Genomic DNA, 19,263 nt, shown 5'->3' with positions numbered 1-19,263 from the left:
CCTGGCTCTGGTGAAAGAGGCTTGGGAAGGGGATTTGGCCACCCCTGGAGTGTCGGTTATCGAGTGTGTCATGCGCTTCCGGGACAAAATGCAGGCCTTGACGCAACTGGTACACGACAATATGGCTCAAGCCCAGGCCGATCAGAAGCGTTGGTACGACCAGAACGCTTGTGAGAGGACCTACCAAGTGGGTCAAAAGGTGTGGGTACTGGTCCCCGTACCACCGGACAAGCTTCAGGCAGCCTGGGAAGGCCCATACCTCGTGTACCAGCAGCTCAACCCTGTAACGTACCTGGTCACCCTGGACCCTGCCCGTGGAAGGCGGAAGCCCTTCCATGTGAACATGATGAAGGCACATCATGAGCGGGAGGCATGTGCGCTCCCCGTGTGCAACCTGCCCGAGGAGGGAGAAGCGGAAACCCTCTTGGATATGCTAGCCCAGGTTAGGGCAGGCGGATCCATTGAGGATGTGGAGGTTGGCCACCAGCTCTTGGAGGACCAACGGTCCCAGCTGTGGGCCACCCTACACCCCTTCCGGGGGTTGTTTACCAACCAGCCCGGAAGGACTGACTTGGCTGTCCATCACGTGGACACTGGGGATCATCCCCCGATCCGGCGTTCAGCATATCGGGTCTCCCTGGAGGTGCAGCAACACATGCGCCAGGAGATTGACGAGATGCTGAAGCTGGGGGTGATCCAGGCATCCAACAGCGCTTGGGCCTCGCCTGTAGTCCTCGTCCCTAAGAAGGACCGAACCACTCGGTTCTGCGTGGACTACAGGGGGCTCAATGCTGTCACGGTCGCCGATGCGTACCCAATGCCACGCATCGATGACCTGCTCGATCAGTTGGCCGGGGCTCAGTACCTGACCATCATGGATCTGAGCCGGGGATATTGGCAGATCCCCCTGACTCGCAAGGCCAGGGAACGCTCTGCCTTTATTACCCCATTTGGACTATACGAGTCCACGGTGATGCCATTCGGGATGAGGAATGCCCCTGCCACTTTCCAGCGGATGGTCAACACCCTGCTCAAGGGACTTGAAGGGTACGCGGCCGCGTACCTAGATGACATTGCCGTCTTCAGTCCCACCTGGGAGGACCACCTAGAGCATCTAGCACAGGTGCTCAGGCGGATCCACCGGGCAGGTTTGACCATCAAGCCGGGAAAGTGTCAGCTGGCCATGAGCGAGGTCCAGTACCTCGGTCACCGGGTAGGCGGGAGAACACTGAAGCCCGAGCCTGAGAAAGTGGAGGCCATCGCATCCTGGCCCACCCCCAGGACCAAGAAGCAGGTGATGTCCTTCTTGGGGACCGCTGGGTACTATAGGAGGTTTGTTCCATGCTATAGTAGCCTGGCAAAGCCCTTGACGGACCTCACCAAGAAGAAGCTGCCCTCTGCAGTCGATTGGACAATGGACTGCGAGACAGCCTTCCGGGCCCTAAAGGACGCCCTGTCCAGCCCGCCCGTGCTACAGGCAGCCGACTTCACGCGGCCGTTTGTAGTACAGACCGACGCCAGTGACTTCGGCCTCGGTGCGGTGCTCAGCCAGGTGGACTCTGCGAGCCAAGAGCACCCAGTCTTGTACCTGAGCCGGAAGCTGTTACCGAGGGAAGTGGCCTATTCCACAATGGAGAAGGAGTGCCTGGCCATAGTGTGGGCCCTGCAGCGTCTGCAACCCTATCTATACGGGCGCCACTTCATCGTGGAGACGGACCACAATCCCCTCAGCTGGTTGCACACCGTCTCTGGGACGAATGGGCGATTGTTGCGATGGAGCCTTGCGCTCCAGCAATACAACTTCACCATTCGCCACAAAAGGGGCCGTGACCACGGTAACGCAGACGGGCTGTCCCGACAAGGAGAGGTCGCGGACGGGCGCACGGGGGAACACCGGAGTGTGCTGCCCCCTAGCGCCCTCAAAAGGGGGGAGGTGTGAGGTAAATCCGGAGATATGACGATAAATCATGATATTCAAGTATGTCAGGAAGCCCTCTCCTGGTGTCACCCCCCCTTTCCTTCACACAACTGGTTTAGCAACAAATCCCATGGCCATCTCCTGTGATATGGAGATGAGGTGGTGTGGGAACAATGGACACAGGATGACTCCCTGCCGTCACCCTGTAACAAGAGTTGTATCTCATTAGCAAGGCTATGGAACTAGCTAGACAGAACGACTCCAGTAAAAAATGGTTCATATCTCGCAAGCCATATTTCCGATAAATATGGCAACCATAAAAATGGTGTCTCCGCATGCGGACGATGCCGGCACACCCTTTTTATGGGAGCAGGACATTGGGAAATGCCCCAGGCGTGATATCAGCCAATGGGGAACTGGCAGACAGGTCATGAGTCCCCTCGTTCTGTAGCTAAATTCATAACTATCACAATGAGAGCATTGGCGTCCGCCTACGACGCTCCCAGGCAAAGTTATGGCCATATTCCAGGTTGTGGATTTTGTCCATAACTCCAGCCAGGGGTGGAGCAGTGCTCCCTCTGAGGTCACGAAGGTAGGAGGGGACCTGGATTTGCCCAGGTTGATAACCCTACTTCGGCCACGCTGGGGGTCACGTGTAGGAAACATCTGTGGGAGTTCCTGGAAACCTGGTCTACAGCGCCCCCCTGTGGCCAGACGCACAAGGTAACTGATTGAATTGCATACCTGTTTGTAAACCATGCTTTATCTGTAACTGTACTCTGACATATGTATATTCTGTAGATTCCCTATTGTATATATTGTAGTTTCTAGTGTGCTTTAGGCTGATTAAATTATATAATTAATCTTGGGCTGTTCTGTTATCTCGATCTTGAATCCCACGTCTGTGTGTTCGGCTAATAGTTACCGTGAAGCGGTTGGTGGCAGCGAGTTGTGCCAAGGATTATTGTGGGGAGGCCAGTGAGATTCGGGAAGATATTATATATTCCGCCCGCGGAGGTCGGGGGAATATATACCCTACTCTCACCGGGGACCCTTCAATAATCGGCATAAGTAGTATAGCGGCCTCCTTGCTTATTGTCGGGCAATTCCATAATTGGCCTGACTATAAGAGGGGCGCTAGAGAGCGCGTCACGTGCTCTGTCTGTCGGTCGGGAGGTATAAAGGAGGGGTGACCCCCACTTGTTACCCCCCGATTGTGACGTACTGGTAGCCAGCGCGGGGGATTTCTGAGTGACCCCCCCCGGTGGTTTGTGACAAGTGGCATGGATTTTGAGAAAATAATTGATACTAAAGGAAGGTACCAATATATAGGGAACCTTAACCCTGATAAAGCACAGGGAGCAGAGCAGATTATTTCTGTAGACCTCTCCTCAATATCTGTAAGATGGGAAGAGTTTTCACCACTGGCGGATTCAGACAGAAAAGGGTCCCTGTGAAAGAAGAGTATAAGGGCCCTTTTCAGTCCAATAACTCATTAAAATGCCCAATTCCACCTGCTTTGGAGGTAGAATGGGCCCCTGTATCTGTAGGGGCCCCTGTATCTGTAGGGGCCCCTGTATCTGTAGGGGCCCCTGTATCTGTAGGGGCCCCTGTATCTGTAGGGGCCCCTGTATCTGTAGGGGCCCCTGTATCTGTAGGGGCCCCTGTATCTGTAGGGGCCCCTGTATCTGTAGGGGCCCCTGTATCTGTAGGGGCCCCTGTATCTGTAGGGGCCCTGTGCGGCTGCACAGGTTGCACCAATGATACGTCCACCCTTCGATACTGTCCTTCACAAATGGTGAACATGCTGCAGTGCCGACTCATCTGAATGACCTGAGAACACAGCAGAGATGGCGACCTGGACACTATGTTACAGAGGATCATCATCGACCCGCGAGGAATCACTCACCGACAGAGTATCGCATCACCGAGAGCTGCTCGTTACCATCGGTGTGTATGGAGACCAGATCCCTCGTCTCTGCGTCCAGGACAAACCACCTACAAGAAATAAATAAAGTGTGTTTATAAAAGGCAGAAAAACAAAACCCAAGAGAAGAGCTCCAGACCTCCATGTGAAGAAGACCTGTGAAAGTATAGACTCTGCTAGACATTTGTCAAGGATCGGTTTCAAGGGAACGTGTTATCACAAAATGACCGTTTAACCCCTTCACGACCTTTGATCTAGCCGTCATGGTGCCCTGGTACTTAAAGACCCATGACGGATACATCCGTCATAGCGAAATCGCGGCCATGGAGCCCCGGGCACCGCGATCGGTTTTCAAAAACTGTAGATTCGGGAAGGAGAGGACTTGTACCTGACCTCAGGAGGGGTGGTGTTTCCTTCCCGGACCTACGGAGGCTGTGATTGGCTGACGAACGCCGCTCAGCCAATCACAGCCAGTGTAATGTTTCAGCCATTGAAAATGGCTGAAGCATTGAAATCCAGCTATGTCAGTGCAGCTGCAGCACTGGCCATTGGCAGGAGCTCGGTGAGCTTTACTGCACCCGCCCCCAGCTCCGATTGGAGAGATCGGCCTTGTAACCGATCTCTCCAAGCACCGTGCATCTGGGACCAGGTGAGATCGCTCGCCTTAGCTTCTCCCTCCGTGGAATCTGAGGAGAGCGATCCCTGCGGGTGCCCATCTGTGAGTCACAGCCCCCGATCCACCGCTGCCCTCCTCCATCTGCTTCGCCCCTGCTCTCCCGCTGCGCCCCTGCATGTGAAGCCGCTACTCTCCCGGGAGGAGAGCAGTGGCGTCACATTCATGGGGGCATCTGATGCCGCTGCTCTCCTCACGCTGCGCCCCCCCGCATCTGCCGCCGCTGCTTTCTTTCTGCTGCCTCCTTGTATGCGCCGCCCCTGCATCTGCCGCCGCACTCTCCCCATCAGCCGCCGCGCCCCTGCATCTGCCACCTCACTCCCCCATCAGCCTCTGCCCCCTCCCTGATCTGCTGCCTGCACTCTCCCATCCCCTTAATCCTCTGCCCCCTCTCCCCCCTCCCGGATCTGCTGCAATCCTGCTGCCTAGACGCATTCTGTAAGGTTGCTATCCCCAATTTCACCTCCCACTCCCCTTCCACCCTTCCCCTCTCCCCCCATTCCTCCGCCGCTCCTGCATCCGTTGTGCCCTCACCCATCCTCCGCGCCCTTTCCCATCCTCCGCCACGCCATCTCCCATCCTCCATCCATTTTTTTTCCATCCCACCTAGTCCCTCCCTTTTTGCAGCACATCCGTGCGTTCGTCCTGATTTTTTTCTGTAACCTAGGAAAGAAATACAAATAAACTTACCGTAGTTTAGGGCCAGTAAAATTATACTGTAGTAATTGTCAACTACAATATTCAGTAAAAAATACTGTAAGGGTCAGCCCAGTGCCACACATGAGAGCGATGCACAAGTCTCACACCGCATCATCCGGCATGGTTGCTCTCTTCCAGACAGGAGTGTGCGGCTGTGTCGGGTGATGCGATGGGAGATTTGTGCATCGCTCTCACGTGTGGCACTTGCCTTAGTGTCAGTTGCAGGCACATATTATATTATATATATTATATATTATATAATATATATTTTTACATTTTTACTGACGTCTATTTTTTATTTGCCAAACTAATATTTCTTTGTATGGGGGAGGTCTAGTTTCCAACATGGGGTCACATGTGGGGGAGCTCCACTGTTTGGGCACATCAGGGGGATCTCCAAACGCAACATGGTGCGGCTAACTATTCCAGCTAATTTTCCATTTAAAAAGTCAAATGACGCTCCTTCCCTCTGGAGCTCTGCCGTGAGCCCAAACAGTGGTTTTCTGCCACATATGAGGTATCAGCGTACTCGGAACAAATTGCCCAACAAATTTTGAGGTCCATTTTATCCTGTTACCCCTGAACAAATTAAAAAATTGAGAAAAAAAATAACATTTTTGTGGGGGAAAAAAAAAAAAAAAAAGTACTTTTTTGTTTTTATGCCTCAATGTATGAAGCACGTGAGGGTTCAAAGTGCTCATTACCCATCTAGATTTATGCCATGGGGGGTTCTAGTTTCCAAAATCAGGTCACTTGTGGGGGAGCTCCATTATTTAGGCACCTCAGGGGGTCTCCAAACGCAACATGGCATCCACTAACGATTCCAGACAATTTTGCGTTTGAAAAGTCAAATGTCGCTCCTTGCCTTCCAAGCCCTGCTGTGTGCCCAAACATTTGATTTCCACCACATATGAGATATCTCTGTACTCAGGAGAAAATGCACAATACATTTTATGTTGCAATTTTTCCCGATACCCTTGTGAAAAAAAGCTACCTGGTTGAAGTAACAATTTCGTGGTAATTTTTTTTTTTTTTTTTATTCTCACGGCTCAAAGTTATTAACTTTTGTGAAGCCCCCAGAGGTTCAAAGTGCTCAATAAACATCTAAATAAATTCCATGAGGGGTCTAGTTTCCAAAATGGGGTCACTTGTGGGGGAGCTCCATTTTGTAGGCACCTCAGGGGGGTCTCCAAACGCAACATCGCATCTGCTAATTATTCCAGACAATTTTGCTTTTAAAAATTGAAATGATGCTCCTTCTCTTCCGAGCCTTGCCGTGCGCCCAAACAATTGATTTCCCCCACATATGAGATTTCGGTGTACTCAGGAGAAATTGCACAATTAATTTTATGGTGCATTTTTTCCTGATACCCTTGTGAAAATGCTAAATTTGATGGCTGAAGTAACATTTTTGTGTAAAAAAAATTTTTTGTAAATTTTGTTGGAAAAATTGCTGATGAACTTTGAACCCTTCTAACTTCCTAACGAAAAAAAATTTGTTTCGAAAATTGCGCTGGTATAAAAGCAGACAAGTGGGAAATGTTATTTAGTAACTATTTAGTGTTACTTATCTCTCAGATTTATGGGCATAAAATTTCAAATTTTGAAAATTGCGAAATTTTCACCAAATTTCCAAAATTTTCACAAATAAACGCATAAAATATCGGCCTAAATTTACCACTGACATGAAGTACAATATGTCACGAAAAAACAATCTCAGAATCGCCAGGATCCGTTGAAGCGTTCCAGAGTTATAACCTGTCAAAGTGACACTGGTCAGAAATATAAAAAATGGCTGGGTCTTTAAGGTGAAAACACGCTGGGGGCTGAGGGGGTTAAACACGAAGTTTATTTATATATATATATAGATATAGATATATATATATAGATATAGATATATATATATAGATATATAGATATAGATATATATATATAGATATATATAGATATAGATATATATAGATATAGATATATATAGATATAGATATATATAGATATAGATATATATAGATATAGATATATATATATAGATATATATATATATAGATATATATATAGATATATATATATATAGATATATATATAGATATATATATAGATATATATATAGATATATATATAGATATATATATAGATATATATATAGATATATATATAGATATATATATAGATATATATAGATATATATATATATATAGATATATATATAGATATATATATAGATATATATAGATATATATAGATATATATAGATATATATAGATATATATAGATATATATAGATATATATAGATATATATATAGATATATATAGATATATATAGATATATATATAGATATATATATATAGATATATATATATATATATATATATATATAAAAAAATCTTATATATTTTTTTCAGATCTATAAAAAAAACAAACAAAAAAAACAAATTGCATGTTTCACATAGGAATCTAATACTAGGTCTGGATGGCAATGTCTTGCTATTCATATGGACTTAAAGGAGCAATTGAGTAACTCATAACCCATTTGTTTACATAGAAATGAAATCTGAGTATGCTCCAATGAGTATGCTCTAATCTGGGATAGGTCATTGCAGAGGAAAAGCAGGAAGAGGAGGAAGTGAGCTGTGACATTTTATTGTGAATGCTGGATCCATTGTTATCTACTGTATATGGAAGTGTTGCTCATTGTATACGAGGGGGAGGTAAGCTGTGACATTATTGTAAATGGTGGAGCCTGTATTATTTCCTGTGTTAGAGGTGTTATAATCATTGTACAGGAGGTGAGCTGTGACATCACCTATTGTGAATTATGGATCCTGTGTTATTTCCTGTATATAGAGGTGTTATTGTACAGGAGGAGGTGGTGAGCTGTGATATCCCCTATTGTGAAGGGTGGGTCCTGTGTTATCTACTGTATATAGAAGTGTAATCAGTCATTGTACAGGAGGAGGTGAGCTGTGACATCACATTGTGAATAGTGGATCACGTGTTTACTGTATATAGCAGTGTTTTATTGTAATTTTGTCTGAAGAGCCTGCTAAACAAACATCTAGTGTACAGGGCAGAGTGAATCTAGGTGGTCTAATGGCCAATGTGAACATTAGTAATAAATCTTTTTTTTCTTCTCTAGATCACTATATTAGAAAAATTAACAAACAGGTTTAAGTGAACTATGGTTTAAATATTTAAACAATAGGTCATTTTATGAGGACACATCCCCTTCAACTAAACAATATAAAGATTTCTATGGTGTAAAACTATGGAAGTCCACATATAAATGCATTCTTCGGGACTATAAAACAAAAGAGTGGTTTATTTTACCAGTGTATCAAAAGAATACTTTATCCTTCTTCTCATACCTCTGTGACAAACGCTGACCTTTATTTATTTTATTATACACTGTAATGTAACTAAAGGGAATCTGTCAGCGGTTTTTGCTCCCTAATCTGATAGCAGCATGAGGAAGGAAAACACCACGGTTACTTACCGGTAGCCGGTTTTTCCAGAACCCATGACAGCACCCATGTAAGCACGTGGTGCTGTAATGGGTGAGGGGAAAACACCACGGTTACTTACCGGTAGCCGGTTTTTCCAGAACCCATGACAGCACCCATGTAATCACGTGGTGCTGTAATGGGTGAGGGGAAAACACCACGGTTACTTACCGGTAGCCGGTTTTTCCAGAACCCATGACAGCACCCATGTAATCACGTGGTGCTGTAATGGGTGAGGGGAAAACACCACGGTTACTTACCGGTAGCCGGTTTTTCCAGAACCCATGACAGCACCCATGTAATCACGTGGTGCTGTAATGAGTGAGGGGAAAACACCACGGTTACTTACCGGTAGCCGGTTTTTCCAGAACCCATGACAGCACCCATGTAATCACGTGGTGCTGTAATGGGTGAGGGGAAAACACCACGGTTACTTACCGGTAGCCGGTTTTTCCAGAACCCATGACAGCACCCATGTAATCACGTGGTGCTGTAATGAGTGAGGGGAAAACACCACGGTTACTTACCGGTAGCCGGTTTTTTCAGAACCCATGACAGCACCCATGTAATCACGTGGTGCTGTAATGGGTAAGGGGAAAACACCACGGTTACTTACCGGTAGCCGGTTATTCCAGAACCCATGACAGCACCACGTGATAATATGGGTGCTGTCATGGGTGAGGGGAAAAGAGATCCTGAATCCAACAGTGTATCACTTAAGATTACTGGGTCCAGCTGTTCTGACACCATCTGCAGTTTTAGCTTTACTCATAAAGCTGACACCAGGCTCTCTATAGAAGATTGTACATTATTGTGAGGCGTCAATAAGAGGGGGGGTGTCGGACCTCTGTGCACAAGCAGCAAGCCACAGCAATGATAAGGTTCCTGCTGCTAAAACAAACAGCAAATAAAAGATTGGACTGTGACAACACAGGCATGCCTGAACGTTGTGTTAACCCTTACAGCATGCTAGATGTAGCCATTTGCAATGATATTAAAGAACATCGGAGACTAGAAGTAATATACAGACATGCAAACACTGCATAATTTGGGGGCTGCGTTGGGTCCAATGACTGTGCTGCCTAAAAAATGTGAAAAGACCTTTGGTGCCTGCAGTGCCAGGTCGGTTAAATCCACCAGCAAATCTATTAAATGGGCTGGCCCAGAAACATTAATTTGGTAATAAATGTATGAAATACTGAAGGTTGACATCACCACTCATAAGAAAATCCCCTGTGAGAACGAACAGTAATAGTCATGGGCGATCTCTGCCGATTATTGGCCTATAATGGTAATGCTTTATTTCGCAGACACCCACAATGACCCCGAGAAAAGCGAGAAGTCCCAGAGATTCCCTAGAGCTGCTCGGTGATCACTTGTAAAGCACCATGGAATAAATGGCGCTATAATAATAAAAAATAATCTGCAGGAAATACGACCCGATCTCTTTACCCACTAAGATCTCAGGATTTACCTCCCAGAATGAGTTCCGATCGCTACAACTATTCCACTCGGATGGAAGTCCGCACAGTGTCCAGGTTCCTGAAAGAAAAAAAATCAATCATTTTCTTCATAGTCTTTAAAAGAAAAGTAAATAAAACTACACATCACAAAATAAAATCAGTCAGAACTGCCTAAAAAGAGGGAGATTTAAAAGGGGTTGACTATTTTGAAGAATGCTCACATGAGCGGACCACAGGGTGTCCTCGCCCCGCCCCCTCCCCACCGAGGCTGTCCTCGCCCCGCCCCCTCCCACCGAGGCTGTCCTCGCCCCGCCCCCTCCCCACCGAGGCTGTCCTCGCCCCGCCCCTCCCCACCGAGGCTGTCCTCGCCCCGCCCCCTCCCCACCGAGGCTGTCCTCGCCCCGCCCCCTCCCCACCGAGGCTGTCCTCGCCCCGCCCCCTCCCCACCGAGGCTGTCCTCGCCTCCCCCCCCGAGGCTGTCCTCGCCTCCCCCCCCCTCCCCACCGAGGCTGTCCTCGCCTCCCCCCCCTCCCCACCGAGGGTGTGCTCGCCTCCCCCCCCCTCCCCACCGAGGGTGTGCTCGCCTCCCCCCCCCTCCCCACCGAGGGTGTGCTCGCCTCCCCCCCCCTCCCCACCGAGGCTGTCCTCGCCTCCCCCCCCTCCCCACCGAGGGTGTGCTCGCCTCCCCCCCCTCCCCACCGAGGGTGTCCTCGCCTCCCCTCACCACCAGGGTGTCCTCCCCTCACCACCAGGGTGTCCTCGCACTCAGACTTTTAGAAATAAGCAGTTAAAGGAAACCAGTCAGGCTTCACATCTGGAAGTATCGTTATAACTGTATAGGAAACTTGTCCACCAATAAAATACATTTTTAATAATGCTCCAGTAAAAGCCATATGCAAATAAGGCTGAAGTGCAATGTGGGTGGGTTAATGCACTTACACTGCTGCCACACCCCCAGCACTTTTCCAGTTTGATTAGAGAACATGACTGGAAGAGAGACCAGTGCAATAGGGTCCTACAAGGGTGGTAACAGAGTACAACAGAATAGTGTGCTCACCTGGTTGGAGCTATATATCCACAACATAGAACAATGTATGAAATGGCTGCTGCAGGCCCATAGTGGAAGGATCAGTATAACAGGAAGGAAAAGGTTAAATCCACGTTGCCAATGGAGATCAGGAAGGATAGAATAGTTTATTAAGTCTACGTGTTTCAAAGTATGAGGCTTCTTCAGGACATAAAGCTACACAACTGTTATGTCTTGAAGAAGCCTCATGCTTTGAAACACGTAGCGCTAAAGGGAACATGTCAACCGGATTTTCCTTATAGCTTGCGTCCACCATTAGTGTGAGCCCTTATATACGACATTCTAGAACACAGTATATAAGAGCCCAGGCCACACTGTAGAACATAAAAAAACAGTTTTTATTTCACTCATCTGGGGGATGGCTGGGTCCAATGGGCGTTGATTGTCCTGGGTCCGGCGCCTCCTCTCTTCCATCCATTGCCATCCTCCTTCACTGCTCCATGTGGAGGACGCATCCTATGTCATCCACACCGAGGCCTCCATTGTGCTCCTGCGCACTGTGATCTGCCCGGCTGAGGGCAGAACAAAGTACTGTAATGCGCAGGCGTGGGAAGAAGGGAATTTTGTTTACTTACCGTAAATTCCTTTTCTTCTAGCTCCTATTGGGAGACCCAGACAATTGGGTGTATAGCTTCTGCCTCCGGAGGCCACACAAAGTATTACACTTAAAAGTGTAAAGCCCCTCCCCTTCTGCCTATACACCCCCCCGTGTATTACGGGCTCCTCAGTTTTGGTGCAAAAGCAGGAAGGAGGAAACTTATAAATTGGTTTAAGGTAAATTCAATCCGAAGGATGTTCGGAAAACTGAAAACCATGAAACAATTGAACATGAACAACATGTGTACACAAAAGAACAACTAGCCCGAAGGAAAACAGGGGCGGGTGCTGGGTCTCCCAATAGGAGCTAGAAGAAAAGGAATTTACGGTAAGTAAACAAAATTCCCTTCTTTGTCGCTCCATTGGGAGACCCAGACAATTGGGACGTCCAAAAGCAGTCCCTGGGTGGGTAAAAGAATACCTCGATAACAAGAGCCGACACGACTCCCTCTTACAGGTGGGCCACCGCCGCCTGAAGGACTTGCCTACCTAGACTGGCATCTGCCGAAGCATAGGCATGCACTTGATAGCGCTTTGTGAAAGTGTGCATACTAGACCACGTAGCTGCCTGACACACTTGTAGAGCCGTTGCCTGGTGCCGCAATGCCCAGGACGCCCCCACGGCTCTGGTAGAATGGGCTTTCAGCCCCGAAGGAATCGGAAGCCCCGAAGAACGGTAAGCTTCAAGAATCGGTTCCTTGATCCACCGAGCCAAGGTTGACCTGGAAGCTTGCGAACCCTTACGCTGACCAGCCACAAGGACAAAAAGCGCATCTAAACGGCGCAGGGGCGCTGTGCGAGACACGTAGAAACGGAGTGCTCTCACTAGATCTAATGAGTGCAAATCCTTTTCAAAGCGGTGAATTGGATTAGGGCAAAATGAAGGTAAGGTGATATCCTGATTGAGATGAAAAGGCGATACCACCTTAGGGAGAAATTCCGGAACAGGACGGAGAACCACCTTATCCTGGTGAAAAACCAGGAAAGGGGCTTTGCATGACAGTGCTGCAAGCTCCGACACTCTACGGAGTGAAGTAACTGCTACTAGAAATGCCACTTTCTGCGAAAGACGTGATAAGGAGACATCCCGTAGCGGCTCAAAAGGCGGTTTCTGAAGAGCCGTGAGCACCCTGTTAAGGTCCCAGGGTTCAAGCGGGCGCCTGTAAGGTGGGACTATGTGGCAAACTCCTGGCAGGAACGTGCGGACCTGCGGAAGCCCGGCCAGGCGCTTTTGAAAGAATATTGAGAGTGCCGAAACTTGCCCCTTGAGAGAACTAAGTGACAACCCCTTATCCATTCCGGATTGAAGGAAGGAAAGAAAAGTGGGTAAGGCAAAAGGCCAGGGAGTAAATCCCTTACCAGAACACCAGGACAAGAAAATCCGCCAAGTCCTGTGATAGATCTTGGCGGACGTCGGTTTCCTGGCCTGTCTCATAGTGGCAATGACATCCTGAGACAACCCTGAAGACGCTAGGAGCCAGGACTCAATGGCCACACAGTCAGGTTGAGGGCCGCAGAATTCAGATGGAAAAACGGCCCTTGCGACAGCAAGTCTGGGCGGTCTGGCAGCGCCCACGGCTGACCCTCCGTGAGATGCCACAGATCCGGGTACCATGACCGCCTCGGCCAGTCTGGGGCGACGAGAATGGCGCGACGGCAGTCGGACCTGATCTTGCGTAGTACTCTGGGCAGCATTGCCAGAGGAGGAAATACATAAGGCAGTCGAAACTGCGACCAATCCTGGACTAATGCGTCCGCCGCCAGAGCTCTGTGATCTTGAGATCGTGCCATGAAGGCCGGGACCTTGTTGTTGTGCCGTGACGCCATGAGATCGACGTCCGGCGTTCCCCAGCGGCGACAGATCTCTCGAAACACTTCTGGGTGCAGGGACCATTCCCCCGCATCCATGCCCTGACGACTGAGAAAATCTGCTTCCCAGTTTTCTACGCCCGGTATGTGAACTGCGGAGATGGTGGATGCTGTGGCTTCCACCCACTGCAGAATTCGCTGGACTTCTTGGAAGGCTTGACGACTCCGCGTGCCGCCTTGGTGGTTGATGTATGCGACGGCAGTGGCGTTGTCCGACTGGATACGGATCTGCCTGCCCTCTAGCAACTGCTGGAAAGCCAATAGTGCCAGATACACTGCCCTTATCTCCAGGACATTGATCTGAAGGGAAGACTATCGGAGTCCAGGTTCCCTGAGCTCTGTGATGGAGGAATACCGCTCCCCACCCTGACAGGCTCGCGTCCGTGGTGGCCACAGCCCAGGATGGGGGCAGGAATGATTTTTCCCTGTGATAGAGAAGTGGGAAGAAGCCACCACTGAAGAGACGTCTTCGTTGCAGGGGAAAGAGAGACGTTCCTGTCGAGAGAGTTCGACCTCCTGTCCCATTTGTGGAGAATGTCTTAAAGATGGCTGCCGGAGCTCTCAGGGGAGGAGTGAAGCCATGGGCGGCGTTATGAAAAGTGCGGGAATCTGGGGTCCCCACAGTGATCAGTGAGGGGGGAGGGAGCATACAGGATGCCCCGGCCCTCACATCTGACGTCAGGTTGGCTATCCCGCCCCTATCTCTGATAGACAGGCCTGGGGGCGGGAGTTTTTCCACTAGGCCGCGATGAAGCCGGGGACTAAATTTAATACCGCGGCCGACAAGCAGGCGCGGTCGGCGCGGTAGTCCCCGGTCTTCACTATTCAGCAGTCAGATGCGGCGTCTGGAAACCAGGCGCTCCATACACCGTCCCCATAGGGACACAGAGTACCTCGTGGATGCAGGGCCCTGTCCCTGAAGATAGATAAGCTCCTGTCCAGCAGATTCCCTCAGGGGCTGCGGAGGGAGCACGGTCCCAGAACCTGGATGACCGCTTCGGATCCCACTTCTACCAGAGCCCTCAGGGATGGAGAAGGAAACACGGCATGAGGCTCCGGCCGTCGTACTCGCAATGGGTACCTCAACCTTAACAGCACCGCCGACTTAGTGGGGTGAGAAGGGAGCATGCCGGGGGCCCCGTGGGAGCACTCTTTTCTTCCAACCGATACAATCAGCAGCTGCTGCTGACTAAAATGGAGATGTGTGAGTGGATGTGTGCCTCCTTCCACACAAAGCATAAAACTGAGGAGCCCGTAATGCACGGGGGGGGGGGGTGTATAGGCAGAGGGGAGGGGTTACACTTTTGAGTGTAATACTTTGTGTGGCCTCCGGAGGCAGAAGCTATACACCCAATTGTCTGGGTCTCCCAATGGAGCGACAAAGAAAATGTCAAAGACCGCTCACGCATGCGCACTGCAATACTTTGATCTTCCCTCAGCAAGGCAGATCAATGTGCGCCTGCGCAGGACCGCAATGGAGGACTGTGTGGATAACATAGGACGCGTCATCCCCATGTGGCAGGGAAAGGAGGACGGCAACTGAAAAATATGGAGGAAGAGCTGGACCTGAGAGCAGCGACAACCATTGGATGTGTCATCCCCATGTGGCAGGGAAAGGAGGACGGCAACTGAATATGGAGGAAGAGCGGACCTGTGAGCAGCGACAACCATTGGACCGGACCGCCCCGCAGGTGAGTATAATAAAGCTCTTTTTTACGTTCTACACAGCAGCCTGAGCGCTTATATACAGTATTCTGGAATGCTGTATATAAGAGCTCGCTGGTGATTGCCGCAGCTTATAGGGGAAAATCCTGGTGACAGGTTCCCTTTAAACTTTACCCACCCATTCTGATCCCCTGTATTGGCATCGCGGATTTAACTTTTTTTCCAATCTGATTTGCATATCACTTGGATAGTATATTTCTTATTAAAACATGCATATCACATTATTCTTTACAAAAAAAAAAAATATAAAAATTTTTGGGGTGTACAAGCACCTACATAGTCAAACCACTACTACTGTATGTAAAAACCTGCTGAAAAGGTGACTGGGAATCCCCCTGGACAGAATAGCGTTGCCAATCCCCAATTTTTCCAAAGGACTGGGTGGTGTGACCTGGTCGCTCAGTGTCAGTGGGACAGATTGAGACAGTGCGATGCTGAGCTCTGCCATCTGTGCTGGTCCCATAGACTTTATATGAAGCTGTAGAGTTCATATGCAACCATGACTATTTAATCCAGACCTGAGCGAGGATAAAAAAAAATAAATTGGGACATCAGGCCACGTTGTAGTTACTGGTAGGGGCCCTGTGATCAGACAATCATTACCATCACAGCACTAAAGATGGGGCGAACCAATATACATGACCTGGCTTAGTGTAGATGGCCATAATCCGCCCTGAGATCTGACAGTATCCACGCCTCTTCCTTTGATGAGCCACTATGGCCTGATATCACAAGTACATCAAACCGCAATGATAACCAGGCCTGAAGATCAAAGGAAGAGCTGTGGATACCATCAGGTAACAGGCGGTTAACGTGGGACTCCCGTCCAATGGCCACAGATTATTACCATGTGCGAAGGATCGGTTCCTGCAAGTAAATGTGGACTCGCCTCAATCATCCTCTCCTGATTAGTAGACCAGGGTCCTGGGCTGGCAACCAAGAGGTTATACTCTGAGGAGAATTAAAATGGGTTTTCTAAAGTCAATCCCCCCCCAAAAGCTACTTACATCCAGCAGTCGGGTCCACTCCAGCGTGTGGTCCACAGAGTTCCATAAGCAGACCTGCTTGTCTTGGGCACACGTCAAGAGAAGATCCTTGAAAGGGTGCGTTGCCAGACCCCAGAGTTCATCCGTGTGACCCTAGATTTTTTACAAGACATCATTTTTATCAGATCCTTATAAGAGCAAAAACCTATAGTCCCCAAAGAGATGTGTAGAATGGGAACTCACCTGAAGCTCAACCTGGAAGCCATCATTAAAGGTTCCTCGCAGGATGAAGTTCCTGGATGTGCCTATTAGAAACTGGTCAGATTTGCCCTCTGCTACAGCTCGGATGGTGCCATACTGATCTGGAACCTAAAAGGGGGGGTCGAAAAATATGTAAATAGGGATGGTAATTAGTCATTAGTGCCATGAAGCGGTCACTTAATAAATCCAATCTATTGCAAAAACACAACTTAAATGATCACGGATACCACCAAAATGTTCATGATTCGCTAATAAGAATGAAGTGGTCCATCATTAGCCGCCCTTCTCGTAGCTGCTTGACCCGTAGTGCAAGATTATTTCATTCTTTGGTTCCCATCCCTTTAAAATGGTCAATAATCAGAAAATGGGATAATTGGCTTTATTGAAGCAGATATTTTTGCCCACATCTAAGACGATAAAAACCACCGGTCCCCAGCTCAATGGTGGACCATTGATGAAAAGCCACCGGTCCCCAGCTCAATGGTGGACCATTGATGAAAAGCCACCAGTCCCCAGCTCAATGGTGGACCACTGATGAAAAGCCACCGGTCCCCAGCTCAATGGTGGACCATTGATGACCACAGGCAATGTTTTTCTGTCATCCCCATCGTGGTGATGCAGGTACGGCGTTATTCTCCGCAGATCGACCACGTTGTTGAAAATTCCGGCACAGAACATTTTCAGTCTTAGGTCACATCCTCAGTTATTAGTGCCACACGTGGTGTTAATAGTGAGCGCACATCCAGCCACGGGCGAGACGATTTTTCCTGCATCTTCTCTTCAATTAGCTGGGGAACTCAACAGGAGCCACTGACAATTTGGCAAGATAAAAATAATTTGGCAGCACTTTGCCACTATTATAATGGGGGCAGTAGTCTCACAATCAGTGGCCACCACTGATCCGGCTGTACATGATCTCCCTGATGCTGCGTGGCAAATTCAGTGGCCATTACTTACTAAATAGAACAAAAGCTTCTTGTGATTACAAGCAAAGTCATTTTATGACTTAAATTGTGTTTATGTAACGGCTGAAAGACATTCAACTCCGGCGTCCAAACAAAACGTGCCGGAGGAAGGAGAGAAAACGCATGAGTGAGAAAATAAAAGACAAATAGTACAAAATAATGGCTCAGATTTCAACAGAATAGAGAACCAAATACACAGCAACGTAAAATGCAAGATAATGCGATACCTCCATACACCGCAAGACCATGTGACCCCACTCTCACCATACACCGCAAGGCCACGTCATCCCCTTCCCTATCCACAGGAAGGCCACGTCATCCCCTTCCCTATCCACAGGAAGGCCACGTCATCCCCTTCCCTATCCACAGGAAGGCCACGTCATCCCCTTCCCTATCCACAGGAAGGCCACGTCATCCCCTTCCCTATCCACAGCAAGGCCACGTCATCCCCTTCCCTATCCACAAGAAGGCCACGTCATCCCCTTCCCTATCCACAGGAAGGCAGTCATCCCCTTCCGTATCCACACCAAGGCCACGTCATCCCCTTCCCTATCCACAGCAAGGCCACGTCATCCCCTTCCCTATCCACAGGAAGGCCACGTCATCCCCTTCCCTATCCACAGGAAGGCCACGTCATCCCCTTCCCTATCCACAGGAAGGCCACGTCATCCCCTTCCCTATCCACAGGAAGGCCACGTCATCCCCTTCCCTATCCACAGCAAGGCCACGTCATCCCCTTACCTATCCACAGGAAGGCCAAGTCATCCCCTTCCCTATCCACAGGAAGGCCACGTCATCCCCTTCCCTATCCACAGCAAGGCCACGTCATTCCACTCATCCCCCCCATCTAAAGAAAGGCCACTTGATCCTGCTCCCCCATCCAAATCATGGCCACGTCATCCCCCATACATAAAGCCAACTTATACTACTCCCCCATACACAGCAGGCCACGTGAGCCTCTCCTCCATACACAGCAAAAGCCACTTTAGCCTGCTTTCCCAATACACAGCAAGCCACGTGATTTTGCGCCACATACACCGCAAGGCCATGTGATCACGCTCCCCCATACACAAGGTCACGATATCATGTCTTCCCTCATACAAAGCAAAGCCACTTGGATCCTGCTCCCCTATACACAGCAAGGCCAGGTGATCCCTTTTCCATAGACCGCAAAGCCACATGATCCTACTCCCCCATTCACCGCAAGCAACGTGAAGTGGCTCTTCCCCTTGCACTTCGGGTACATTCATGTATGTCAATTGATTTTTATGACCGGCTTGTAATACTACACTCCTTCCTGCAGTGGTCGCTGTAGGGTAAAGTGGGGCCGGCTGTATGTACAGAAGTCACGCGATCGTTGGGGTGGGTTTTGTCGTCGATTCTGCTGTATCTGGATTTCATTTAATACAACTATATGCGGAGATCAGAAATCATCCCATTCCTGCAGCCTTCCACTATGCAACCATTTGCAGTTAAGTAGACTGGAAATCAATAGATATCCAACATGGCCTTCAGTTTAATCCCTTCACGACCTCTGCTTTATTGAAGCCCTGGCCAAACGCAATGGTCTCCTGTATTTCGCCATACATGC

General features: G+C 48.9%; 1 protein-coding gene across 1 annotated transcript in view; it reads right to left on the bottom strand.

Moving 5' to 3' along the window:
- EML4 (EMAP like 4) overlaps positions 1 to 19,263 on the bottom strand; it is a 214,613-nt gene that overhangs the window by 20,146 nt on the left and 175,204 nt on the right. The window contains 4 exon segments of the mRNA XM_075339185.1: positions 3,828 to 3,916; positions 10,194 to 10,261; positions 16,468 to 16,599; positions 16,690 to 16,815. Of these exon segments, the coding sequence (XP_075195300.1) occupies positions 3,828 to 3,916; positions 10,194 to 10,261; positions 16,468 to 16,599; positions 16,690 to 16,815 (415 nt within the window).

This window comes from Anomaloglossus baeobatrachus, chromosome 3, assembly GCF_048569485.1.
Source record: "Anomaloglossus baeobatrachus isolate aAnoBae1 chromosome 3, aAnoBae1.hap1, whole genome shotgun sequence".
NCBI lineage: Eukaryota > Metazoa > Chordata > Amphibia > Anura > Aromobatidae > Anomaloglossus > Anomaloglossus baeobatrachus.
This window is presented reverse-complemented; position numbering and strand designations above follow the sequence as displayed.